The sequence below is a fragment of the Chiloscyllium plagiosum genome, chromosome 5, assembly GCF_004010195.1.
Source record: "Chiloscyllium plagiosum isolate BGI_BamShark_2017 chromosome 5, ASM401019v2, whole genome shotgun sequence".
Lineage (NCBI taxonomy): Eukaryota > Metazoa > Chordata > Chondrichthyes > Orectolobiformes > Hemiscylliidae > Chiloscyllium > Chiloscyllium plagiosum.
Window position 1 is genome coordinate 10,406,174 of NC_057714.1, and position 23,495 is coordinate 10,429,668.

General features: G+C 41.9%; 1 protein-coding gene across 4 annotated transcripts in view; it reads left to right on the top strand.

The window, feature by feature from the left end:
• Positions 1–23,495, top strand: part of osbpl3b (oxysterol binding protein-like 3b) — a 214,669-nt gene that overhangs the window by 45,288 nt on the left and 145,886 nt on the right. For all 4 annotated transcript variants that reach the window (XM_043689591.1, XM_043689590.1, XM_043689594.1 and 1 more), the window contains exon 2: positions 2,960–3,175. In XM_043689591.1, coding sequence (XP_043545526.1) covers positions 3,077–3,175 — 99 coding nt within the window. In that variant the 5' untranslated portion in view covers positions 2,960–3,076. The remainder of the gene's footprint in view (positions 1–2,959; positions 3,176–23,495) is intronic.

Consider the following 23,495-nt stretch of genomic DNA (forward strand, 5'->3'; position numbering starts at 1 on the left):
GAAAAAGACCTTGTCTGTTTACCCTCTCCATGCCCCTCATGATTTTATAAACCTCTATAAGGTCACCCCTCAGCCTCTGACATTCCAGGGGAAACAGCCCCAGCCTGTTCAGCCTCTCCCTATAGCTCAAATCCTCCAACCCTGGCAACATCCTTGTTCATGTTTTCTGAACCCTTTCAAGTTTCACAACATATTTCTGATAGGAAGGAGACCAGAATTGCATGCTGTGTTCCAACAGTGGCCTAACCAATGTCCTGTATAGCCGCAACATGACCTCCCAACTCCTGTACCCAATACTCTGACTAATGAAGGAAAACATATCAAATGCCGCCTTCACTGTCCTGTCTGCCTAGGACTCTACTTTCAAGGAGCTATGAACCTGCACTCCGAGGTGTTCAGTAACGCTCCCCGGGACTTTACCATTAAGTGTATAAGTCCTGCTCTGATTTGTTTTTCCAAAATGCAGCACCTCCCATTTATCTAAATTAAATCCATCTGCTACTCCTTGGCCCATTAGCCCATCTGATCAAGACCCCGGTGCATCTGAGGTAACCTTCACTATCCACTAGACCTCCAATTCTGATGTCATCTGCAAACTTACTATCTGTGACTCCTATGTTCACATCCAAATCATTTATATACATGATGATCGCCAGTGGATCCTGCATCGATCCTTGTAGCACAATGCTGGTCACAAACCTCCAGTCTGAAAAGCAGCTCTCCACCACCACCACCACCACCTGTCGTCTTCCTTCAAGCCAATTCTGTATCCAAATGGCTGGTTCTCCCTGTATTCCATGGGATCTAACCTTGCTAACCAGTCTACCATGAGGAATCTTGTTGAATGCCTTACTGAAATCCATATAAATCACATCCACTGCTCTGCCCTCATCAGTCCTCTTTGTTACTACTTCAAAAAGCTCAAATCATGTTAGTGTGACACAATTTCTCCCACACAAACCTATGTTGACGATCAGCAATCAGTCTTTGCCTCTCCAAATACATGTAAATCTGGTCCCTCAGGGATCCCCTCCAACAAGCCACTAATGATGTCAGGCTCACTGGTCTGTAGTTCCCAAGATTTTCCTTTGTAGCTTTTCTTTAATAATGGCACCATGTTAGCCAACTTCCAGGCTTCTGGCTTCTGGCTATCGATGATACATATATCTCAGCAAGGGGCTCAGCAATCACTTCCCTAGCTTCCCACAGAGTTCTAGGATGCACTGTATGAGGTTCTGGGGATTTATCCATCTTTATGCATTTTAAGACTTCTTAGAGAAAGGAAAAACAGACTTCAGCTTGAAGTGACTATTAGTTTGCTTCTGTTGCTGTACAACAGGATCATTTTCAATGAAATAGTTTATTGTGAGTGACTTTCAGCTCTCCGTTCTCAGTAATGTCTGTGTCAATGTGTATCAATGCTCTCTTACTCTGCAGTTGTTGCTTAACTTTACCAATGTTCAGGATTCAAGTTTTCTTTGCTACTTGCATTTAGCTCCAAGTTTCAATTTCATTCACACAAATTTGTGGCTGATGTATTCAAATGTATCTCCCACATAATTCAGTTCTCTGACATAGTCCATTTTTGCTGGGTTTATTATTGCTTCTTGAATATCTGTGATCTTCCAAAAGGAAATTATATCATCATCTTAAAAGGAAAAAGTTGCAGGGCCACAGGAAAAGGTGGATAGTGACCCTAGGTAAATTACCACTTTAAACACTGCAGGCTGTTTGGCCTCCTGCTGTGCTGTAAATGTTATATCATTCTGTGACTCAGTGCTGGGAATTGAACACCGCACACGAGGTGTAGCCTGACCTGAACACAAGATATCTTCAATATTACAACTTCATGTTTGAGCTGTGTTGCCAAAGGGTAGGCTTTTTGCCTGTTTGTGGGGAAGTGGTCTAACGGGTTTTTGGATAAGGCAGCATCTGGTGAGCAAAGTTGATGTTTCATGTCTGTGATTATTTGGTGAGACTGGAAATATGAATGAATTTTCCTGTGGATTTTATTATTTTACTTGTTGTTTACCAGAAGTTGCGATTGGCATTTAGTACGTTTCATGACCTTGGGACATTACAAAGCTTTTTCCAACCAATGAAGCATTTCCAGAATTAGGAAATATTGCCAGCAATGTACCCAGTGCAAGGTCTGTCACATAGCTGGCAATAACCGATTAGGTGGTATACTGTGGAGGTGAAGGGGCAATAATTCAGTGTGTTTAGCTTGAGACTTTAATCAACTTTTCAGGTCCACTTCAAACCAGTCAAGATAGTTAGAAAAAAGCTATTGAATATATAACTTCTTTATTTCAAATATAAGAACAATTCTGAGAACCCGTTATTCCAATAAAAATTTTTACCAGGTAAGCAAGAATGTCTGTTGGCAATCTGACCAAAAGAATGTTTTGTGTTCTACAGCAACATATCTTGATGATTTAACATAGAAAAGTCAATCTTACTGCAGTATATGCACCTTTTTGGAATCTCAGGAAAGAAAATCTATTTTCAGATAAAAAGTTGATGTTCATTTTGATGTTGTAAAAATGGTACTTTATCTGTTCTAGCTGATTTAAATGACTTGCAATCCCAGTATAACTTGAGGTTTTACTGTTTATGGGGATTTGGACCTTTAGTATGTCTTCTGCAAAACACTGCAATTCCTTCATGCTGTATGTAACTGTGTGAAAGGACAGGGTTACTCATGCTCTTGGGAATGTGGATATGGGGGTGATTCGATCTTCTATCTGAATTAGCATTGCAGTTAGCCTGATCTCATTAATTCTGTAATATCAGCTACAGCGGCTGAAAAAATTGTAAAATTTATTTGAAATATCCGTTACTGCAGTGTCTACATTCTACTGACTAGCATTTTAGAAAGATGACTTACTAATTGTTTGTGTATTTTGACACTTTTGAAGATAATATGAATATATGTAACCTGTTCATTGTTTTTTAGGATAAAATGATGATAAACGTCACAAACAGAGCTCCTGTGGGATGAAAGGAACTGCGAGTATTTCAAGTTGAGCTGCTTAGACCTAACTTGGTTCCAGAGGACATCCAAACAAATATCATGATGAACAGCAATGAGCAAAGCATTGCCACAGCGCCACAGAAGTTATTAAGTCCAAGTCGGAGTTCCAACAGCTCTCTTAGACCAGATATTCGCCAGGTACAGAACATTCTCTTTACTCATTTTTAATAGATGTTTATTTAAATGTCATATCTGCAGCCCATATCCTCAAGGAAAAATAAAGGATGGCGTCAGACCATTACCACACTTTTAATTCAAATGGTAATGTTTGCTTATTTGTTTTTTTTTTGACTTTTTTTTTCTAAATTGCATTAAGAGCTTTACTGCCATATCGCTAACTGCAGAATATTTGTGAGTGACTGTGCAATAGAATGTAGTAGTCTGTATATTATTAGCTAAAAACCTGTAAATATACAAAATTATAACACACAATGGTGTAAATATTTAGGAGGTCTGGCAGCATTTATGGATAGAGCAACAATATTTTACAGTCGTAGAGATGTACAGTACAGAAACAGGCCCTTCGGTCCAACTCATCCATGCAGACCAGATATCACAACTCAATCTAGTCCCACTTGCCCATACCCCTCCAAACCCTTCCTACTCATGTACCTATCCAGATGCCTTTTAAATGTTGCAATTATCCCAGCCTCCAGTATTTCGTCTGGCAGCTAATTCCATACACGCACCACCCTCTGCGTGAAAAAGTTGCCCCTTAGTTCTCGTTTTATATCTTTTCCCCTCTCACCCTAAACCTATGCCCTCTACTTCTGGACACCCCCACGCCAGTGAAAAGACCTTGATTATTTATCCTATCTGCCTTCATAGGTCACCCCATAGCCTTCAACACTCCAGGGAAAACAGTGCCAAATTCAACCACTCCCTGCAGCTCAAATTCTCCAGCTCTGGCAACATCCTTGTAAATTTTTTCTGAATGCTTTCATCCTTCTGATAGGAAGAAGACCAGAGTTGCATGCAATATTCCAAAAGTGGCCTAACCAATGTCCTGTACAGCCACAACATGACCTGCCAATTCCTTTACTAATACTCTGACCAGTAAAGGAAAGCATACCAAATGCTTCACTATCCTATCTAACTGCAACTTTACTTTCAAGGAGCTATGAACCTGCACTCCAAGGTCTCCTTTGTTTAGCAACACTCTCTAGGACCTTACTATTAAGTGTATAAGACCTGCTAAGATTGGCTTTCCCAAAATGCAGCACCTCGCATTTATCTGAATTAAAGTCCACCTGGCACTTCTCAGCCCATTGGCCCGTCTGATCAAGATCCCGCTGTAATCTGAGGTAACCTATTTCACTGTGCACTACACCTCCAATTTTAGTGTCTTCTGCAAACTTACTAACTATACCTCTTATGCTCACATCCAAATCATTTATATAAATGATGAAAAGTAGAGGACCTAGCACTGATCCTTGTTGCACTCCACTGGTCACAGGCCTCCAGTCTGAAAAGCAACCCTCCACCACTACCCTCTGTCTTGTACCTTTGAGTCAGTTCTGTATCTAAATGGCTAGTTCTCCCTGTATTCCATGAGCTGTAACCTTGCTAACCAGTTTTCCAGTCTTCCCTGTATTCCATTATTGAATGCCTTACTGCAGTCCATATAGATCACGTCCACCGCTCTGCCCTCATCAATCCTCTGTTACTTCTTTTAAATTCACAACTCAGGTTTTTTTTTTCTCTTCAGAAGTGTTCTTGTGTATTCTAATGTTATTTACTACACTAGTCCAGATTGAATGCAGAATAACTACTGAAAAAAAATGTGATTTGTACATTCAACCAAAACAAAACATTTTGAGTAAAATGTCCATGTGTAGTCTGCTTTTTAACTGCGACTGCACTACAACTGTTCTATGTTCTTTAAGTTTGAAAACATAGTTGTTACTTCTGTGGTCTTTGAGAAAACTAAGACACTGTACTCCATATTTTAGCCTGTTCTTTGATATAGTTTAATAAGGAATATCTTTACAAACAGACATTTCATGACTGTATTTTCCTTTTAAATTTATACCTCTAAATAACAGTCATAGAACAGTAGTAGTGGTATCTGTTAGTCTCACAAGACCATGGATCTGCACCTGGGAAGTCTTGCTTCAGTCTTTGTGGGTAGAGCAGCGTCTGTTGTGGCTGTAGAGGCCCATGTGGGAGTGGCAGTCTCAGCTGCAGCGACTGCCCTTGAAGGTGCAGTCATAGAACAGTATACACCAGGAACTGGTCCTTTGGCCCACCATGTCTGTGCTGACTGTGATGATATTCTGTACTAACTCAACATAGCTCATATCCCTCTATCCTTTGTCTGTTCATGTGTCTGTCGAAATGCCTCTTAAACATTGCTATAATATTTGCTTCTACCACCTCTCCTGGCAATGCATTCCCGGTTCCTACGACCCTCTCTGATACTTGGAAGAGTATGGTAAAGAAGGGCAAAGCCAGCAGGGTTTCATCAAGGGGAAGTCCATGCCTGACAAATCTGCTCGAATTCCTTTGAGTAAGTAACGAGCAGGTTAGACCAAGGAGAGCCATTGGATGTTATCCATCTGGACTTTAGGAAGGTCTTTGACAAGGTGCCGCATAGGAGGCTACTGAGTAAGAGAAGGGCCCATGGTGTCAGAGGCAAGTTGCTTGCATGGATAGAAGCTTGGCTGTCTGGCAGAAAGCAGAGAGTGGGGATAAAAGGGTCTTTCTCAGGATGGCAGCCAGCAACATGTGGTATTCCGCAAGGCTCAGTTTTGGGGCCACAACGTCTCACTGTATGCATTAATGATCTAGATGAAGGAACTGAGGGCATTCTGGCTAAGTTTGCAGATGATACAAAGATGGGTAGAGGGACAGGTAGCATTGAGGAGGCAGGGAGGCTGCAATAGGATTTAGACCGGTTAGGAGAGTGGGCAGAGAAGTGGCAGATGGAAGACAGTGTTGAAAAGTGTGAGGTCATGTATTGTGCGAGGAAGAATAGAGGCATGGACTATATTCTAAATGGGGAGAAAATTCAGAAGCTAAGGGACTTGGGATTTCACGTCCTGGATTCTCTGAAGGTAAACATGCAGGTTGAATCCATAATTAGGAAGGAAAATGCACTGTACTTCTGAAGCTCTATAAGGCGTTGGTCAGACCACATTTGGAGTATTGCGTGCAGTTTTGGGCCCCATATCTCAGGAAGGATGTTCTGTCCCTGGAGTGTGTTCAGAGAACATTCAGGAGAATGGTCCCAGGAATGTAAAGCTTAATGTATGAGAGGAATGTTTGAGGACTGGACAGAGTGGATGTTGGAAAGATGTTTCCGTTGGTAGGAGAGACTAGTACTCGAGGGCGCAGCCTTAAAGGGAAGATGTTTTAGAACAGAGATAAGGAGAAACTTCTTCAGCCAGAGAGTGGTGAATCTGTGGAATTTACTGCTACAGCAGGTTATGGAGGCCAGGTCATTGAGTGTATTTAAGACAGAGAGATCGGTTCTTGAGTGTCAAAGGTTATGGGAAGAAAGCAGGAGAATGGGGTTGAGAAACCTATCAGCCATGATTGAATGGCAGTGCAGACTCAATGGGCTGAATGGCCTAATTTCTGCTCCTGTGTCTTATGGTCTAACCTCCCTCTCTCATCTCCTTTTTAAAATGTTCCCCCCTCACCTTAAAGCAATGTCCCATTGTATTTGACATGTCTATCCCGGGAAACCTACTCCCAGCTATCCACCCAATACATGCCTCTCAGAATTTTATATACTTCTAGCAAGTTGTCCCTCGGCCTCTGATGCTTTAGTGAAAGCAGTCAAGTTTTTCCAGTCTCTCTTTAATAGCTATTACACTCCAAGCTGCACCTAGTACGCTAATGTGGCCTAACTAAAATCTTACACAATTGCAGCATTGCTAAATTTTCTACTCAACATCACGAACGATGAAGGCAAGCATGCAGTGTTTGTCCTTTAATACGTTATCCACTTGTTTTGCTACTTTCAGGGAGTTTGCGCCCCAAGGTCCCTATGCTGAAGTGTCCAGATGTTTGCAATGTACTTTTCTCTTGCATTTGACCTCCCAAGATGCATCACCTCTCGCTTGTCTGGATTAAACTCCAACTGTCACTTCTCCATCCAATGTTCTAGCTGATCTGTATCCCACTGCATCCTTTGATATCCTTTGATATCCTTTCTCACTATCCACAATTCCATCAATTTTTGTCATCTACAACTTACTAATCAACTCTCCGATATTTTCATCTAAGTTATTTATATATTACAAACATCCCAGATCCTAACACTGATTGATTGTTCTGGAACACCACTGGTCACAGGCCTCCAGTCAGAAGCACACCCCTCTGACATCTATGGCTAAACCAATTTTGTATCCAAGTTACTAACTCCCCATGGATTTCATGCAATTTGATCTTCTGGATCAGCCTACCATGAGGGACCTTGTCAAATATTTTAGTAATGTCCATTTGACGCCATCCACTGCCCTATCATCTTTGAACTTCTTTTGAGGAAGAGACAATGATGTTTGAGCCAAGAAACTTGAGTGCAAGTTTCTTGCACAATTTCCCTATCACTGATTTAAGACTTCCCAGCCTATAATTTCCACCAAGGGATTGTATTCAATGGTTATACCCCATGCTTTAATTTTAGGTACTGTCTTTACAGTTTTCTTCATCATTAAAAAGGGGTGGTTTTTTTTGTCCTCAATTATACTGAACCATTAAGGCATGTATAACAAAAAAATGTTTGATTTTTCCAGTTCCTCTACTTAAATTAGCTTCACTTGACAAATGTGAATTTATGTTGAGCTAGAGTAGGCTACCTGTTCTGATCAGTATTAGCAGGTTGCGTTAGGATGGAATTTTCTGAATGCAGTTCTTTTTGCTAATTTAGCAAGCTACTTGCAAATAGAAGCTTATTACAGAATATAGCTTGTGTGTTTGCAGGAAATGTTGTTCCTTACACCTTTTCAATCTACTACTATCACCCTCTCCTCAAAAACAACCCCGACTCCATTATTTTTGAAAGCTGCAATATGTCCAAACTTCTTTTCCTTTACAGAGTCTTTGAGCATGTTGGCATATCATCTCTTCCGAAACTCCTTCTTTGAATTCCTCAAATCAGATGTTCGTGTCTGTCACAGTACAAAAACAGCTTTAATCAAAGACACAAATGCTTCCAGTCTGGTTGTGACAGCAGTAAACTATCCCTCTTCATCCTCTTGACCTGCCTGAAGCCTTTGATAGAAATAAGCAAATGATTCTCCTCTACTGTCATTCAACTAAATGAGAATGCTGTCTAATCATGTTCAGAATATAACTTGCAATGATTTCTCTTCCTGCTTCTGTACCATTCACTACCTGTCGTATCCCAAAAGAATCTAACCCATGGCCAGCTCTTATTTCTCATCTATGTTATTTTCCTACTTCTCAGTAGCATCATCTGAAAGCATAGAGATAAGTTTTCAAATGAGCATTGATGGTAACCGGCTTTGCCTCACAACTGTTTCCGTTGAATTCTCCTTGTTGAAACATTTTCAGAATGCCTATCAATGTCCATTACTGAATGATCTGAAATTTCTTCCAGTTAAATATTGGAAAGACTGAAGCTTTTGTTTTCAATCTCTGCTCCAAACTCCGTTCCTTCGCTACTGACTCAATACCTCTCAGGAGAAATAAAGATAAACTGGCTGGAGATTCTAGAACGAGGGAGTATAGTCTGAGAATTAGGGCCAGATGCTTCTGGAGCGATGTTAGGAAGCACTTCTACACATGCAAGCTGGTAAATGTTTGGAACTCTCTGCCACAAATGACAGTGGATCAGTAGTTAGTTCTCGGTCAGAGATAGATAATTCTTTCTTGTTAAGCACAGATATTAAGGGATATGGTCCAAAGAGATATGGAGTTCGGCCACAGATCAGCCATGTTCCCACTGAATGGTGGTACAGGCTGAGGCTGAATGGCCTGCTCCTGTTCCTATGTTCATCTGCCAAGCAACAGTGTGAGATGAACCTAGATAATTTGTAAATTTGATGTTATATTTGAACCCAAGGAGATCTTCTGACTGTATTTGCATCATCTTTAAGACTGCATACTTCCTTCTCACATGCTGCTGAAGTTCACCCTTACCAACTCATCTGCTGGAATCTTCTTCTAAGCCTTATGTTACCATTTGTCTTGAATATTCCAGTGTGCCTTTGGCTGGTCTCTATGCTCTGAGGTAGCCTAAAGCTGTATCTTTGTCTTTATTCATACCAGATTCTGTCCCCTTTGGCATCCACATAGTCACCGTCCTATGTTTGGCTCCAGGTTAAACAAAGTCTAACTTTTAAAATTCTCATCTTTGTTTTCACACCTCCTCTGTGGTTTCCTTTCTCTACCTGTGTAATCTTCTCCAGCTGCACAACCAGTCAGATCTTTTGTGACATTCTTAATATCCTTAATCTTTAATCTTATCCATTTGCAGTGAGTCAGAGGTGCCTATTACCTTTGTGGTATGCAGGAGATCCAACCTCCTCTTGCATACATCTGCTTGGCCAGTCTAGATTAGAGTGTCGCACCCTTTTTTTTGTGGTGACATATTTGTTCAGAATCTGCTTCACTATTGTTGTGCCACTGTCTTATTTGCTTTTCCCCAGTGCAAAACTTTCACTCTTGGTCTATCTATATCTTTTCTTGCAACTATATTAAATATAACTGTCGCTAAAATATTTTTTTCTCCTGATAACACCTTCCATCTGACTAGTTTTTGTCCTAAAATGAAGCCCAGAGCACTGCCCCATCTTTTTTTCATATTCAATTTATTCTAGTTAACGTGAGGATAGTTGAAATTCCCTACCAATACAATCCTTTACGTTCCTTCCTTCTCAGCAATTTGCTCTTCCACCTCTCTCTGACTAATTTGGGATTTGTTGTATCACATCAGTCTGATTATTGCTTATTTTTGTTACTCAGTTCAACTTGTGTAGTTTCATTTGATGCTCCTCTTACTTATTATCTGAGAAGGGATGATCTGCTTTGTTTCTTCGACCAATTTTACAATCACCCCTCCTTTTTCTACTCCCACTGAAAATCCTGTAACTATTCTCCCTGAAAATCCTGTAACTAATAGTGTTGAGATTTCATTGCATTCCTCTTTAAGATACCTTTCAATAATAACTCTAATCTCATATTTCCAATCACATTGACACCTAGCACTACCATACTACTGCCTTTCATGACCCCTGTGCTGTCTGTACACTGTCACACTGTTTGTTTTACACTATAATGGACATCAGACAAAGTTCCCTGCAAAATTGACTATTGGAAAACTGAAACCATTTATTTTGACCCTGCTGAATGCTATGTTGCTTAGCCATCAACCACAACCCCTCTCTGGTAAATATCTGATGCTGAACCAGACTATACATAACTTTTGGTGTTGTATTTGATGCCAAGATAAGCTTCCAATCAGACCTGCACTGGAAAATGTTGTCTGACGCTGCCTGTTCAGAGCCTTACCTGCTGTTGGAACACTGATCCTTCGCTATCTCTAGACATTACTGTTTTAACACATTGCTGATCAACTTCCCACGTTCAGTCCTCTATAAACTTGAGGTCACCTAAAACTCTATTGTTTGAATTCTAATCTGCAGCAGTCTCCGTCCATGAGTTATGCCTGCATGCACTGATTTAAATTGGCTCCTAGTTCGGCAATGTCTCCATTTTAAAATCTTCAGTCAGTTTTAACTCCTCATGCTCATTTTTTAATCCCTCCATTGTCTTGATCCTCCCAAATTCTGCAATCTCATCCAGCTTTACAGGCCTCCAAGATAACTGTGGTCCCCTAATTCTGGTCTTTTAAACGTCACCCATCTTAATATATCTTAATGATACTTTTGGAAAAGAATCCCTTTCCTAACCGCTATCACTGTAGTTTCAGTACTCCGTTGATGTGTGTGCGCGTGTTATGTTGGTAAGATGTGGTAAATGGTGTTTCCCAGCGATTTGTACTGTGTCCTTAGCTTTTCACTGATATTTAACCTTCGAATGCTTTCTCCAGGTTTTTGCTATAGGCAGATTTTACTGCGGAGCAGCATATTGTGTAAGTAGGGAGGAAGCTCAAAGGGCTGTGGCCAGATTTACTCCGTTTACAGAACCATGGCAGATGGTATTCAGTGTAGAGAAGTGAGGTCACGCACTTTGGATTTGAGATAAATGAATCAGAATTTTCAAATGATGAAAAAATGGACACAGTGACTAAGTACACAAATTAGAAATAGCTGATGCATAAGTGATTGGTACAAAATGTGGCACAGTGGTTAGCACTGCTGCCTCACAGCGCCAGAGACTGACTGACTGTGTGGAGTTTGCACATTCTCCCCCGGTCTGCGTGGGTTTCCTCCCACAGTCCAAAAATGTGCAGGTGAGGTGAATTGGCCATGCTAAATTGCCCGTAGAGGTAGGTGAAGGGGTAATGTAGGGGAATGGTCTGGGTGGGTTGCGCTTCAGCGGGTCAGTGTGGACTTGTTGGGTGGAAGGGTTTGTTTTCACACTGTAAGTAATCTAAGTAAAAAGCCTATTGGAATGTTGACCCTTATCTCAAGTATTGAAATACAAAGAGAAAGTTATGCCTCAGTTGTACAGAACTTTTGAACAAATTCGTCTTGTGTTCTGTTCTGGGCACAGTGCCTGAGTACAGATAGGTTTCTCTAGCTATGGAGCAGTACAGAATAATACCAGAGGTAAAAGGTAGTGAGAATGAATTTCATGAATGGTCTTATATTCCCTAGTCTTTGGATGGCTGAAGGGGTTAAAATTACAAACCAAGAAGATGCAGAGAAGAGATTCTCTCTGACAGACTTGCAAGAACTTGTCAGCTTACAGCTAGGTCATTCAGGAGTAAAATTGAGCAACATGTTTTAACTTGATGCTGGAAACTTTTTTTCTTGCTCATTGAAGGACTGTGAATGTTGGGGGGAGATCAAGTGAAACTTCAATAGCAGACTGCTTTTTTTATTGAGTAAGGTTATCTGTGACTAGATTAGAAACACAAATAATATGATGGGCGGCATGGTGGCTCAGTGGTTAGCACTACTGCCTCACAGCGCCAGGGTCCCAGGTTCAATTCCAGCCTCGGGAGACTGTCTATGTGGAGTTTGCACATTCTCCCAGTGTCTGCGTGGGTTTCCTCCCACAGTCCAAAGATGTGCAGGTTAGGTGAATTGGCCATGCTAAATTGCCAGTAGTGTTAGGTGCATTAGTGAGGGGTGAATGTAGGGTAATGGGTCTGGGTGGGTTGCTCTTCGGAGGGTCGGTGTGGACTTGTTGGGCTGAAGGGCCCGTTCCACACTGTAGGGAATCTAATCTAATCTAAATATACAGCATAGCCAGGATACCAGGAAACTGATCATAGATGTGGAACTCAGTCACTTATCGCTGTTTGCATTCCTGTTAGGAATGTTGTTTATGGTAAGTTGAAACATTTGTTAGAGTTATTTCGATTACAATTGTAACGACATAAAAAAAGTTATTAATTGGTTATTAAACATCTGTACAGGTAGTTCTCAGATAACATGCATTCCAGCAGAGTAATTTGCTTATAATGTCGCCAAGGAATTAAGGAACAGTATTTTCGACCTCGCTTACCTCTGTCCACAATAGTGTGATTCCTGCGGTGATCGTTTCACGAGCTTTGTTTGGCATGTGCTCCGATATCCGCGCCAAAGTCTCTGCGCCATTCATGTGCTGATGTCAGTGCAGTTCTGTGCATGTGCCATTGTCAGCTGTTGGCAGAGCAGCTTTCTGAAAGAGATACATTGAGCAGCTTCCTGTGAAAGGTATGCTAGGATTCTGGGTAATCCATGATGGAGGACAGGAAAAATTTCTGGCTGTAACAGGCTGCTCCTTTTTTTTGAGGTATTTTAGGTGTTGGAAGTGATTTCCTCAAATTCCAGGAGCAACCATTACTGTTTTATGTGCTGTTGCATTGTTTTGGAACTTTGGAGGAAATATAGTCAAAATAACAGCACTTTTAAAAGGGAGGGGTGCAGACAAGAGCAGCACATAGTGAGGTCAGTGCAGGGGAGAGAGGGAGAGAACGAGGAGAGAGAAAAACCCACACTGCTAACTGACACAGCAGTGAACCTACGCAGTAACTGCCTTTGCTGTTGAATTCATGTATCGCTGGACATCGGAGTGCATCCAGGAATATTAACAAACAGTGAAATTCACAACTGATCTTGGAGGAACCTGTTTGGGAGTGGTCACAGCACAGAGACAGATAAGTGAATAGTTTTAAGCATGACCTTGCTGTAAATCTACAGTAGTGAGTAGAGTTCTTCCTTGATTATATGTTTTATTGAGATATGTCTCTTAATTAAACTTAAAAATATAAGCTATAAGTATTAAGTTAGTCAGGAGCAGTGTTTTGCAGAGGATTAAGATGATGCTATTTTCTGGGTCTGCAGATTGGAAGAAGCAAAAATGGCCCTGAGTAGAGTGATATGCTCCTCTTGTTGGGTGTGGGAGTTCAGGGAGAGTTTGTGTTACTGAGGATTATATCTGCAATAAATGCCATTAGTTGCGAATGCTATCAGATTGAATGAATCAGTCAGAACGACAGAGGCAGTGAGGAGTTTACAAGAGCAAGAGGGTGTGATTGATGGCACTTAAAAGAAGGGAGAAATGTTGCGATACAGCCACATAGATGGGTTAACTCCAGGAAAGGTAAGCAGGCGAAGGCAGATAGTGCAGGAGTCTTCTGTGGCTATCCCCATTTCAAACAAGTATGTTGTTCTGGAAAATGTAGGAGATGATGGACTCTCGGGGCAATGTAGCACAAACAGCTAAGTTTCTGGTATTGAGGCTGGCTCTACTGCAATGAGGGGTACGTTGGGGTCCAAGAGATCAATTGTGTTAGGAGACTCTCTAGTCCGATGTACAGACAGACATTTCTGTGGCCAACACGAAAAATCAGAATGGTGTTTTGCTTCCCTGTTTCCAGGATCGAGGATGTCTCGGAGAGGGTGCAGAATGTTCTCAAGGGCAGAGGGCCCAGCAGGAGGTCATTGTAGACGCTGGAGCCAATGATTTAGGAAGGGAAAAGGATGAGATTTTGAAGAGAGAGTATAAGAGAGTTAGGCAAGAATTTAAAAAAGGAGGTCCTCAAGAGTAGTAATATCTGGATTACTCCCAGTGCTATGAGTTAGTGAGGGCAGGAATAGGAGGATAGAGCAGATGAATGCAAGGCTGAGGAGCTGGTGTATGGGTGAACAATTCACATTTTTGGATCGTTGGAATCTCTTCTGGGATAGAAGTGACCTATACAAGAAGAACGGATTGCACCTGAATTGAAGGGGATGAATATATTTGCAGGGAGATTTGCTAGAGGTGCTCGGGAGGATTTAAACCAGTAAGGTAGAGGGTGGGGTAGGACCAAGGGAGATAATGAGGAGGGAGATCAATCTGAGACAGGGTACAGTTGAGAAAAGAAGTGAGTCAAACAGTAAGGGCAGGCAGGGACAAAGCAGAGAACAAGGTAGGACTGATGAAATTAAACTGCATTTATTTTAATGCAAGGGGGCTAACCGGGAAGGCAGATGAACTCGGGGAATGGTTAGGAACATGGGACTGGGATATCATAGCAATTACAGAGACATGGCTCAAGGATGGGCAGGACTGGCAGCTTAATGTTCCAGGATACAAATGCAACAGGCAGGATAGAAAGGGAGGCAAGAGAGGAGGGGGAGTGGCATTTTTGGTAAGGGATAGCATCACAGCTGTACTGAGGGAGGATATTCCCGGAAATAGACCCAGGGAAGTTACTTGGGTGGAACGGAGAAATGAGAAAGGGATGATCACCTTATTGGAATTGTATTATAGACCCCCTAATAGTCAGAGGGAAATTGAGAAACAAACTTGTAAGGAGATATCAGCTATCTGTAGGAATAATAGGGTGGTTATGGTAGGGGATTTTAACTTTCCAAGCATAGACTGGGATTGCCATAGTGTTAAGGGTTGAGATGGAGAGGAGCCGAAAATGTGTTGCTGGAAAAACGCAGCAGGTCAGGCAGCATCCAAGGAGCAGGAGAATCGACGTTTCGGTTATGAGCCCTTCTTCAGGAATCCTGAAGAAGGGCTCATGCCCGAAACGTCGATTCTCCTGCTCCTTGGATGCTGCCTGACCGCTGCGCTTTTCCAGCAACACATTTTCGACTCTGATCTCCAGCATCTGCAGTCCTCACTTTCTCCTTAGATGGAGAGGAATTTGTTAAGTGTGTGCAAGAAATCTTTCTGATTCAGTATATGATGTACCTACTGGAGAAAGTGTAAAACTTGACCTGCTCTTGGGAAATAAGGCAGGGCAGGTGACTGAGGTGTCAGTGGGGGAGTACTTTGGGGCCAGCGAACATAATTCTATTAGATTTAAAATAGTGATGGCAAAAGGATAGACCAGATCTCAAAGTTGATGTTCTAAATTGGAGGAATGCTAATTTTGACGGTATTAGGCGAGAACTTTCAAAAGCTGATTGGGGACAGATGTTCGCAGGTAAAGGGACGGCTGGAAAATGGGAAGCCTTCAGGATGAAAGGAAAGGCTGGTAGGTGTAGGAAATACTGGATGGCTAAAGAAATTGAGCGTTTGGTTAAGAAAAAGAAGGAAGCATATGTCAGGTATAGACAGGATAGATCGAGTGAATCCTTAGAGTATAAAGACAGGAGGAGTATACTTAAGGGAGAAATCAGGAGGGCAAAAAGGGGACATGAGATAGCTTTGGCAAATAGAGTTAAGGAGAATCCAAAGGGTTTTTACAAATACATTAAGGACAAAAGGGTAATTAGGGAGTGAATAGAGCCCCTCAAAGATCAGCAAGGCAGCCTTTGTGTGGAGCCGCACGAGATGGGGTAGAAATGTAACGAGTATTTTGCATCTGTGTTTACTGTGGAGAAGGACATGGAAGATATACAATGTAGGGAAATAGATGGTGACATTTTGAAAATGTCCATATTGCAGAGGAGGAAGTGCTGGAGATCTTGAGGAATCCTGTGGGACAGAATGTACATGTCTTTGGAAAGGCAAGAGATAGTCAACGTGGCTTTGTGCGTAGGAAATCATGTCTCAGAAACTTGATTGAGATTTTTGAAGAGTAACAGAGGATTGATGAGGGTAGAGTGGTGATCTATATGGACTTAAGTAAGGCATTCGACAAGGTTCCCCATGGGAGACTGGTGAGCAAGGTTCTCATGGAATATAGTGAGAACTAGCCATTTGAGTGCAGAACTTACTTGAAGGTAGAAGACAGAGGGTGGTGGTGGAGGGTTGTTTTTCAGACTGGAGACCTGTGACCAGTGGAGTGCAACAAGGATCGTTGCTGGGTCCACTATTTTTCATCATTTATATAAATGGTTTGGATGTGAGCATAAGAGGTATAGTTAGTAAGTTTGCAGATGACACCAAAATTGGCGGTGTAGTTAACAGTGAAGAAGGTTACCTCAGATTACAACGGGATCTTGATCAGATGGGTCAATGGGCTGAGAAGTGACAGATGGAGTTTAATTTAGATAAATGTGAGCCGCTGCATTTTGGGAAAGCAAATCTTAGCGGGACTTATACACTTAGTTGTAAGGTCATAGGGAGTGTTGCTGAACAAAGAGACCTTGGAGTGCAGGTTCATAGCTCCTTGAAAGTGGAGTCACAGGTAAGTAGGATAGTGAAGGCAGCATTTGCTATGCTTTCCTTTATTGGTCAGAATATTGAGCATAGGAGTTGGGAGGTCATGTTGTGCCTGTACAGTACATTGGTTAGGCCACGTTTGGAATATTGTGTGCAATTCTAGTCTCCTTCCTATCGGAAGGATGTTGTGAAACTTGAAAGGGTTCAGAAATGATTTGCAGGATTGGAGGATTTGAGCTATAGGGAGAGGTTAATTAGGCTATGGCTGTTTTCCCTGGAGCATCGGAGGCTGAGGGGTGACTTTATAGAGGTTTAAAGAATCATGAGGGGTGTAGATGGAATAAATAGACAAGGTCTTTTCCCTGGGGTGCGGCGGTCCAGCACTGGAGGGCATAGGTTTAGGGTGAGAGGGGAAAGATATAAAAGAGACTTAAGGGGCAACTTTTTCACACAGAGGGCAGTGTGTGTATGGAATGGGCTGCCAGAGGAATTGGTGGTACAATTGCCACATTTAAAAGGCATCTGGATGGGTATATGAATAGGAAGGGTTTGCAGGGATATGGGCCAGGGTCGAGAGTGTGGTGCTGGAAAAGCACAGCAAGTCAGGCAGCATCCAAGGCGGAGGAGAATTGATGTTTCGGGCATAAGCCCCGCATCAGGATATGGGCCAGGTGCTGGCAAGTGGGACTAGATTAGGTTGGGATATCTGGTCGGCATGGATGAGTTGGACCAAAGGGTGTGTTTCTGTGCTGTACACCTCTATGACTCTACTCCTAGATTATCCCTTTTTTTTTAAAGAAAAACATGGGGAGAATAGTGACAAGAATGTTAGCAAGAAGTATCTTGGTGATAGAATTGCAGGTGGTGAACGCAAACGAAAGACTGTAACAGTGGAAGAGAAGTGAGATATTATAAAGCATTTGAGTGTCAGGAGAGAATATGTGATATAGCTCGCTTAACAGAAATGAGGGAGTCTATCTTACCATGATGTCCGTCTGCCCCTGCATTAACAATTTTTTAAAATGTGCTATGTTAAACTACTTTTGTTTCATTGGTAAATATGATTTGTACCTTCATTCAAAGTGTGCTATACTTTATTAGAGATTTTTGGGCAATCATGAGTGATAGTTTTTCCTGGCGTGCCCCAACTCTATTTTTCCCATAGGCCTCATTTGTTCTACTAAGCAATTTTCTACTTGCGAAGTTTTGTTGGAGCGCAACTATGGCTAGCTGTAGTGCACTTGGAACTATGCAGATAATTCCAATATTACGTTGTGCTGCTGGTACTGGCATTATATATGTGAGAAAAGAATCTGAACACAATGAGAGATTTGTCACATCAAATGGCACTGTTATTTCTGAAATAAACTTGGAGGAAGTATTTATTCATGTCGAAGAAATGTATCCCATCAGTTTAATTGATATTAATTTATTTGTTTATTCAATTTATTTGTTAATTCTTTACACAACTTCATTGTATGTTGAGTTTGGGAATATTGTTTATATATTTCACAAATGCTAGTGATGTCAACTTGTAATTTGATTGTACGTTGTGTGATTATGGAATCATGAATTTGAATATAAATTGAAAAATATGTTATGAAGTATGTAAGTTGCATCTCTCTAACCTTTTTTGTGTATTTTCTAGTTTTGTTTAAATAGTTGGTTGTTTGGTAGGAGAATACTTGAGTATTGTGGAAAAAGACATTTTTATTTCAGCTTTTTACCTTGCACTTCATAAGGACAATTTAAAAGAATGTGAAATGAAGGGGAAAGTCAATATTTATACTGATTGGTTGTCTTGTGGACTTTGTTTGTTGTGGGGAATGTATGTATCGTATGGTATTGAAAGCTACCATGTTGTCTCTGCAAAAACACGGCCCGTTGTATTAATTTACATTAGTTTCCATTGCACATCTAATTGCAAGCCTGATTGACAATCCTAACTTGATTGATGGTGTATTTCTTTGCATGATGAGGATTAGCCAGTAAATGATCTTAAATTAAAGAATCTCCTCTAATGTTGGACAGGAGCATGGGCTGGTTCAGTGTGATCACTACTTTGTTTGCTGCAAAAAGCCAAGGGATGTTCTATTTGATATGAGTCGTACAGCTTTCATACAGTCAGACAGAAGTGATCTTATCATTGAAGCCATCATCATGCAGAATGGCTTCAATGCACCTTATCTCAACATCAAATTTGCACAGTGAACAGGTGGCAGGGGCCTTATTTACAAGGTTTCTGATGAAACCAATCTTGTAGCACATTGCACTGTACGAATTCCCGGATGTATAATGACCACAGAAGGGAGGTTTGTACGAATTCCCGGATGTATAATGACCACAGAAGGGAGGTTTGCAGTACCTGACTGTCCCAACACACGCCTGACCAACTCCCCACATTTGGGTACTTCATAAACCTGAGGTGCCATAAACCTCAAACCTGCCGTCAGTTTCATTTCACGCATAGTGCCTGTCATCACTCGCTCACATTGGCTCCCAGTTAAGCATTTTTTAAATTTTCAAGCTAATTTTTTTGAATCTATCCATTGTTTTGTCACTCCATAGTTGTGAAATCTCACCCAGCCCCACAAGCCTCCAGCGTAAGTGTACACCTCTAATGTGTTTCCATTTTTTATTCTTTCTACCATGCTGCCCATGCCTTCAACTGTCAAGGCTCTAAGCTTTGGAATTCCTTCCCTTAACCTTCCCACATCGTATTGTTTTCCTCCTTTTTTTAAAATTCTCTGAAAAGTAATTGAACATTTGTTCTTTGTTCCTTGTTTAATTTGTGCTTGGTTTTATTTGAAAATCCTCCTGTAGCAGGTTAGCTGCTGGCCAATTTCTCCACCATGTTAACTCCTGTGCAGCATTGCTGATTGGCCACATGTATTTGCCAGGGCCCATAATGGTAGCTTTTCAACCCCCAATTAAAGGTAGAACTTGAATTGCTTAAAGCTGGCCAACACCTATGAAAGGGCTGGTGTATTGTGGTTGAACGAGATCGTCATAATTATGCAGGAAGTGAATCTGAGTCCTTTGCAAAACTTAAACATTTGCCTTCTGGTAATCTCGTATTTGTGCCATCTTTACACTCTGCTTTGATTGGCTTTGTAGCTTGCTAGTGTTGATCCTCCCTCTATGCTACTCTCTAAGATAATTACAGTGTATCTAAGCTGGTGGCTGCAAATACCCAGTGACAATGTGTATTCATCACCACTGTCACCTTGGTTTTCCTCCAGCTGGAACAGCATAGGTATTGGGGTAAAAGGCACAAGGCTATGTTCCGGCAGAGGAGGGTGCAGCTGTAAGAATAAGAGATGTAGATTGGGGGTGAGGAGGATGTTGAAAATTGAAAAGAAGAATTAAGTATGAGAATCCTGCCTGTCAGCTTAAATGGATGACTTAAGACCCTTTGCTGGCACAGTCTCAACAGTGGTCAATCCAGGAATGGTCAGAACAATTTCTGCCGTGTGGATTAGGAGATGTAGCATTGGTCCCCCTCCACGTAGCTCCTCCTGCCTCTGATTGTGGGCAACAGTGCCTCCAAGAAATGTAACTGCGGGGAAATCTTTTTGAGTCACATGTTTGTACGAGCAGTGGTTGCAAACTCAGGAATGAGCTTGTGGGGTTGCTGAAAATGCTAAAAATATGAAGATGCAGCAGAATCTATGCATGTCAGGTATGATTCCTAATTGATCAAAACTGACAGAAAATTAGTGATGAGTGGTGTGATGAATTATGGTGTACCTGAGATTTAGGATTTGAGATGTGTTTACGGACCTTGACCATTCACATGAAATTATTAAACATTCTGCAGTATGGCAACATACTGTAAAACTACTGACTATAATCCCCATAACAATGTGTCCACTGCCTTGAGCTCATGTCTGGAGAGCCTATTGACCTCTGCAGGTACAGGTCCATAGAATCCCTACCATGTGGAAGCAGGCCATTCAACCCAATGAATCCACACCGATCTTCTAAACAGCATTCCATCAGACTCATTCCACACACCCCCACCAATCCCTGCAACACTGCATTTCCGATGGCTCACCCATCTAGCTTGCACCTCCCTGGACAATATGTGCAATTTAGCACGGTCAAAGCATGCATAGTGGCTCAGTGGTTAGCACTGCTGCCTCAAGCGCCAGGGACCCGGGTTCAATTCCAGCCTTGGGCGACTGTACAAACTCCACACAGACATTCTCCCTGTGTCTGCGTGGGTTTCCTCCGGATGCTCTGGTTTCCTCCCACAATTCAAACATTTACAGGCCAGGTGAATTGGCCATGCTTATAGTCCATAGTGTTAGATGCATGAGACGGGGGAAACAGGTCTGGGTGCGTTACTCTTCAGAGAGTCGGTGTGGACTTGTTGAGCTGAAGGGCCCGTTTCCATACTGTAGGGAATCTAATCTAATCCACCGAAGTTGCACATTTTTGCAATGTGGGAGGAAACTGGAGCACACAGTGGAAACCTATGCAGACACAGGGAAATCATCCAATCTCTACATGGACTGTCGCCTGAGGATAGAATCGAACCTGGGTCCCTGGCGCTGTGAGGCTGCAGTGCTAATCATTGAGGCACCATGCCAACACTGACTGAGAACTGAACCTGGGCTACAGTGGTGCAAGTGCTGAATTCTAACCACTAGACCAGGGAAGGTTTCTCCTCTGTTCTCCATCCTCCAACACAGCATCCATTGGCAGTTTCAAAAACCTTGAAGGCCATTTTCTCCCAAGCTGTACCATTCTTCAATGTTTCTTGAATCAGATTCACTTCCTGCATAATTATGAAGATCTCGTTCAACCACAATGCACCAGCCCTTTCATAGGTGTTGGCCAGCTTTAAGCAATACAAGTTCTACCTTTAATTGGGGGTTGAGAAGCAACCATAATGGGCCCTGGCAAATACATGTGGCCAATCAGCAATGTTGCACAGAGTTAAGATGGTTGAGAAATTGGCCAGCAGCTAACCTGCTACAGGAGGATTTTCAAATAAAACCAAGTGCAAACTAAACAAGGAACAAAGAACAAATGTTCGATTATTTTTCAGAGAATTTTAAAAAAGGAGGAAAACAAGATGATGTGGGAAGGTTAAGGGAAGGAATGCTCAGAAGGTTGCTGATGATGCCACACGATGACATTGTGCTGTCTGCTAGGAAGGTGATCTGCAAGCCAGCATTGTGTCGAGGAGCATGGAGTAGATGATAACAATTTGGCATGGATCATTACTTTTACTCATCCTCTGCAGCACAAAAATGGTACCAACTTGTGAGCATTCTTGTGGCTCCACCCCATCATGCCACATCCGATTGATCCATCAGTTTCCATGGCAATGCAGATAGGTTCAACCAAAAGTCTGTTTGCTACAGTGGACGCTCAGACCAAAGTCCATTGAGTTAACTCCTACACCAGAAATTTCCATACTCTGGAATGTTAAGCTGCTAGTCCTATCCCTCCTTCAATCATGTCTCAGTGATTGCAACAGCAACATATTCTACATGCTGATTAATGCTATAAAGTTCATCCATCTTACCCGCTTTCTGGACCTCCCATGTGCCTTACGCTTCCCATGACTTCTCTGCCAAGTGGACTGTGCTGGCATTTAGAGTCATTAGAGATGTACAGCATGGACACAGACCCTTCGATCCAACTCATCTGTGCCAATCAGATTTCCTAACCTAATATAGTCCCATCTGCCAGCACTTGGCACATATCTCTCTAAACCCTTCCTATTCCTATACCCATCCAGATGCCTTTTAAATGTTGTAATTGTACCAGTCTCCACCACTTCCTCTGGCAGCTCATTCCATACATGCACCACCTTCTGTGAAAATGTTGCCCCCTAGGTCTCTTTTAAATTTTTCCTCTCTCACCCTAAACCTATGCCCTCTCGTTCTGGACTTTGATCCCAGGGAAAAGACCTTGTTTATTTATCTTATCCATGTCCCTCATGATTTTATAAACCTCTGTAAGGTCACCCCTCCACCTGCGATGCTCCAGGGAAAATAGCCCCAGCCTATTCAGCCTCTCCCTATAGCTCAAATCCTCCGACCCTGGCAACATCCTTGTAAATCTTTTGTGAAGCCTTTCAGGATTCACAACATTCTTCCGATAGGAGGGAGACCAGAATTGCACACAATATTCCAAAAATGGCCTAACCAATGTCCTGTACAGCCAATGACCTTCCAACTTCTGTACTCGATACTCTGACCAGTAAGGCATATCAAACGCTGCCTTCACTATCCTATCTACGTGCGACTCCACTTTCAAGGAGCTATGAACCTGCACTCCAAGTTCTCTTTGTTCAGCAACTCTCCCCAGGACCTTCCCATTAAGTGTATAAGTCCTGCTTTGATTTGTCTTTCCAAAATGCAGCATCTCGCATTTATCTAAATTAAACTCAATCTGCCAGTACTCAGCCCACCTGATCAAGATGCAGTTGTAATCTGAGGTAACGTTCTTAGCTATCTACTACACCTCCAATTTTGGTGTCATCTGCAAACTTACTTTCTTCCAGGATTTTATCTGATTGGATCTTGCTTCTAACTTGATATTTACTCCGTGCCTCATCCCACTGCCAAATTAGTTTAAATCTCCCTGACAGCACAAAGAAACCTAGCAAAAATAGTGGACGCATTCCAGTTCAGGTGCAATATGTCCCACTTCAGAAGCTGACCCAGTGATCCAAGCATCATTCAAAGTTCCTTTAAGACATTTTGTTTGAGAGAGATTTCCAGGAGTGTAATGGATGTTTTGTTTACAATGGGATAAGTTTGCAAGCAAAGTAAGCAATTGAGAATTAGGCACCAGTTTAGAG